Source organism: Pinus tabuliformis, chromosome 1_2, assembly GCF_031772625.1.
Source record: "Pinus tabuliformis cultivar Carrire ecotype Pingquan chromosome 1_2, CPIR1, whole genome shotgun sequence".
NCBI classification, from domain to species: domain Eukaryota; kingdom Viridiplantae; phylum Streptophyta; class Pinopsida; order Pinales; family Pinaceae; genus Pinus; species Pinus tabuliformis.
This window is the reverse complement of record NC_142298.1, coordinates 604,945,288-604,949,166: the sequence shown is the minus strand read 5'-3', so window position 1 is coordinate 604,949,166 and position 3,879 is coordinate 604,945,288. Positions and strand designations below refer to the sequence as shown.

The 3,879-nt window shown below is 36.0% G+C and overlaps 1 protein-coding gene across 1 annotated transcript; it reads right to left on the bottom strand.

Annotated features, from left to right (window-relative positions):
• Window positions 1–398: 398 nt before the first annotated feature.
• Window positions 399–1,973, bottom strand: LOC149207088 (KH domain-containing protein At4g18375-like). Its single transcript, XM_089397922.1, has one exon. It carries the CDS (start codon window positions 1,971–1,973, stop codon window positions 399–401), a length of 1,575 nt encoding a protein of 524 aa, XP_089254048.1.
• Between the last annotated feature and the right edge of the window lie 1,906 nt (window positions 1,974–3,879).

The window sequence follows — 3,879 nt, the reverse complement described above, 5'->3', positions numbered from 1 at the left end:
TAATTTTTTCTAAAATTATTTATAGAATATAATTTTATATAACATTTTATAAATGAAATAGAAAATAAATTATTTTAATTTTTTAATTATAAACATAAAAGTACATCATAAATTTCCTCAATTTATTTCATTAACCTGATGAATTTAAATAAAATCAATTAAGCAAACTGAAATTTGATAATCACTTAATACGGTACATATTTATAAAAAATATGTATTTAAAAAATGAATTAATAAAAATTCATTAACCTGATGAATTTAAATAAAATCAATTAAGCAAACTGAAATTTGATAATCACTTAATACGGTACATATTTATAAAAAATATGTATTTAAAAAATGAATTAATAAAAAAAAAGAAAATTTTACAATAGAGCACCTGATCTACCTTGGCAATCCTAGATCATATTGCTTGTGCCATAACTTAATGATGAAAGAGGGATCGCAGTGGGTACAGATAGACTAGACAAAAGAGGCACTGTGTGGGCGTTGGTAGCACCATGAAACTTCTCTTTGAAAATGCTTTCCCTCATCCTTTTTGTAATTTGGATGAGTGCATCTCTAGCAACACTCGGCTCTCCAGTAACCTGAACCAGCTCCTCATTTTGGGAGGCGCATTTGGGTCGCTCCTCTTTGCGAAATATGCTAATATTTGCCCCAGTGTGCTTCCGCATCTCACTGATGATGTTGCCACCTTTACCAAGAAGGCATCCAATGTGCTTTGACGGAACAAGAAGCCTTGTACAAATGCTACCTTCATCATTGTCATTAGCACTACTAGTCTTTCCTTGCAATTGGAGGACTGCCTCAAGCGTAGGTGAAACCCCATCAATAGCCAACTCTGTTGAAGAAACTACAATTACACGTTCATCTGAATCTGATTGTGCGTCTTCAACCTTAATACTTGCTCCTGTGTCTTTCCTCATGCTTTTGATGATATTGCCGCCCTTACCAATCACACCTCCAATTTTATCATTTGGGCATACTATTCGAATACAAAACTCCTCCGGACTTTTCTCAATAGCAAAATTCCCAGATTTTGGAGCAATGGGAAGAGCAGGGTTATAACTAAGAGACCATGAACTTCGAGCAGCTTCGCTTCCATATCCTCCCAGTGCTGGTAAATGGCCGGAGCCATAAGTACCATTTACTCTTGGAGCACCTGAACTGTGATGAGCAAACAGTGAATCTCGTTGCGGAACATAATTTGGCGGAGTAAATAATGCAGGCACACCAGAAGGAACGAGTGAGCTTGGGTTCGTTGCAGATAAAATATCACTCCAAGGAATTTGTTCTTTAGGTGGGTGTTTATACAGAAAAGCTGAAACTGCATACAGTGCTTTCTTGACAGTGGTTGCATCTCCAGATATGACAACAACTTCACCAAAACTAAAAGCACAGCCCGGCAACTCATCTTTTGGGCGTATCTGAATTTGTGCCCCCGATTCGCTTCTCAACTTTTGAATGTTATTTCCACCTTTTCCAATTAAACCTCCAATCTGGCTATTAGCAGCCAGTAACCGAGCAATGTGTTGTCTCTCTCTGTCGACGTCATTATCAGTGCCAGAAGATTGTTGGACAATAAGAGAGTGCACTCTAAGAAGAGCATCCTGAGCAGGACACACAGGTTCAACTTCACTCTCATTGCAATCCTCGCCATCTTGCTCGTTGTGGTTGGTTGACGGGGAGCTGAAGATTACTATGACGCGCTCATCAACGCCTGGAACAGTATCTGTAACTTTGATGTTCGAACGCGTCTGCTGCCTCAGAGATTTTATAACTTTACCCGCCTTTCCTATAACACTTCCTACCACATTAACAGGACATAATATGCGATACACAGTACTGTCAGCGCCAGGCAAAGCTCGCTCTCTACCGGTGCCAGAGTTCAGCCTCTTATTTCCATCATTGTTCTCAGGAACCTCATTTTCCCTGCGTGCTCGCTTTCCAATGGCAGCGTAAAACCCGTCCATTGCAGCCTGCAGGCAATCCTTTCACTTTTACAGATGAGATGTCTCCCTCTTTTAACCAAAAAGGCTGAGCCACGACAAGTTGTTCGTGTAAATGAATCCTATCTGTCTTCGTAAGTCTCCCGCACCCTCCCGTCAAGGCCACTGATTTGCTCCTTTTATATGACATGCGTTAGGGCTTACTAATGCCGACAACTTGTTCACCCGGTACCCTTGTCTTAAGACCGACGTGTGTAAGTTTGGTTTCCACTATTTTCATATTCTTATACCAATATTAATATAAGGGGAAGAAGAGTTAACGAATGGGTTACAATAAGGGAACGATAAAATATTTGTGGGGTTTAGTCTTCACGACGTTACAGGGTCAAATTTCATGGGAGAGGTAGAAATTGAATATTTCTGAAGTTTGTTAGTTAAATTTATTTATTGTTGAATTTGTATTAATTATGTTTTGATTATAAATATTTGTCTAAAATATTAACAAATTTTTATTTTTGTGATATATTAAAAAGATAATTTTGCACCCTCATTTTGTACACATTTACTCTTCCTCGACCTAGCTCATCATATTGATGAACATTTCTTTTTATTACCAATGATGACTGCCATCTTTTTAGATTCATAGAGTGGGAAGGCATCTCCCATCCATGACGGAGCCTAGGACTTCATCTTGTGAGGTGGACTAGACATATTTGGGTAAGCTCTTATCCAAGTTGTTGGAGTCACTCCAAGGGTTGCTAGCAAACTTGAACCATAGAGGATTTGTAGAAGATAAGGAAAGGGAGACTTATCAACTCCTAATGAACACCAAATTCGAACTACTACAGAGTAAAGTAGAGATGTTCGAGACTGAGATTTGGGTTGATTTGAAAACTATGGAAAACAATGTGTCTAAAATCAAAGAGAGTTCAAACAATAGGATTCAATTGATCAAGGATGAAGTGGGACCAACTAAGAGCAAACAAAAAAAAGCAAAGTCACCCAATAAGCAAATAAAGCAAAAAGGTACTCAAGCGGGTCTTGGAACACTTGTCTCAGAATGGTCTTCCAATGCCAAATAAATCCCCATAGTTAGAATCCTTTAAATGCTATGTATATATATTTCTATTATGTTATTTTTGTAAGGCATATAACAGGCTTCATTTGGGAATGGTAGGCAAAAATAGCCACAATAATAAGCTAACTATAGTGTGGACATCCGAAGGGAGTTTAATCATTGAATATGTAGACTAATGTACAAGTTGTGGTCCTGAAACCAACTCTTTATATTAATGAAAATGTTGACCTGCTTTTGAAAAAAGTAAAAATTAATCCATCCATATTAACTCCATATTTATCAAGTGTCGAGAAGGATCAAGTCTCTAGACATGCAAACCTTTCCTCAAGTTTTTCACTCAAAAAGTAGGTTTTCACGTTGAGATATTTGGGCCCTCATTAAGACAGATCTAGGTTTCTCTTGTAGCAAATGAAAATTTCAACATTATTAGAAATGTCAAAATTAAAAGGAAATACATTGAAATATAATAAGAAAAAAATCAATGGCTAACATAAACAATTATTTCAATTGTTTATTGCGATATGAAATTCTTAAACATGTGAAATGTTTTTTTGGCTACATTGTATCCATTAATGCATATAATAATTAAGCTATGTTTATTTTGAAATAGGGATTTCAAAGTTTTAATTTAATTATTCATGATTATTAGGTGGACGGTAAGGATTTAACCACCAAGCGATATTGTAGAATATTCTTAGTACTAGTGATAGATAAAAAATTGAGATTTATCTCAAAAGGGTTAATCCCTTTTCTACCATTTTAATTAATTCATTAATAAAAAAATGTCATATGAATATGGGTTATGACTTTAATAATGAATAATGAATAATAATATAGAATAAAGTGATAAAT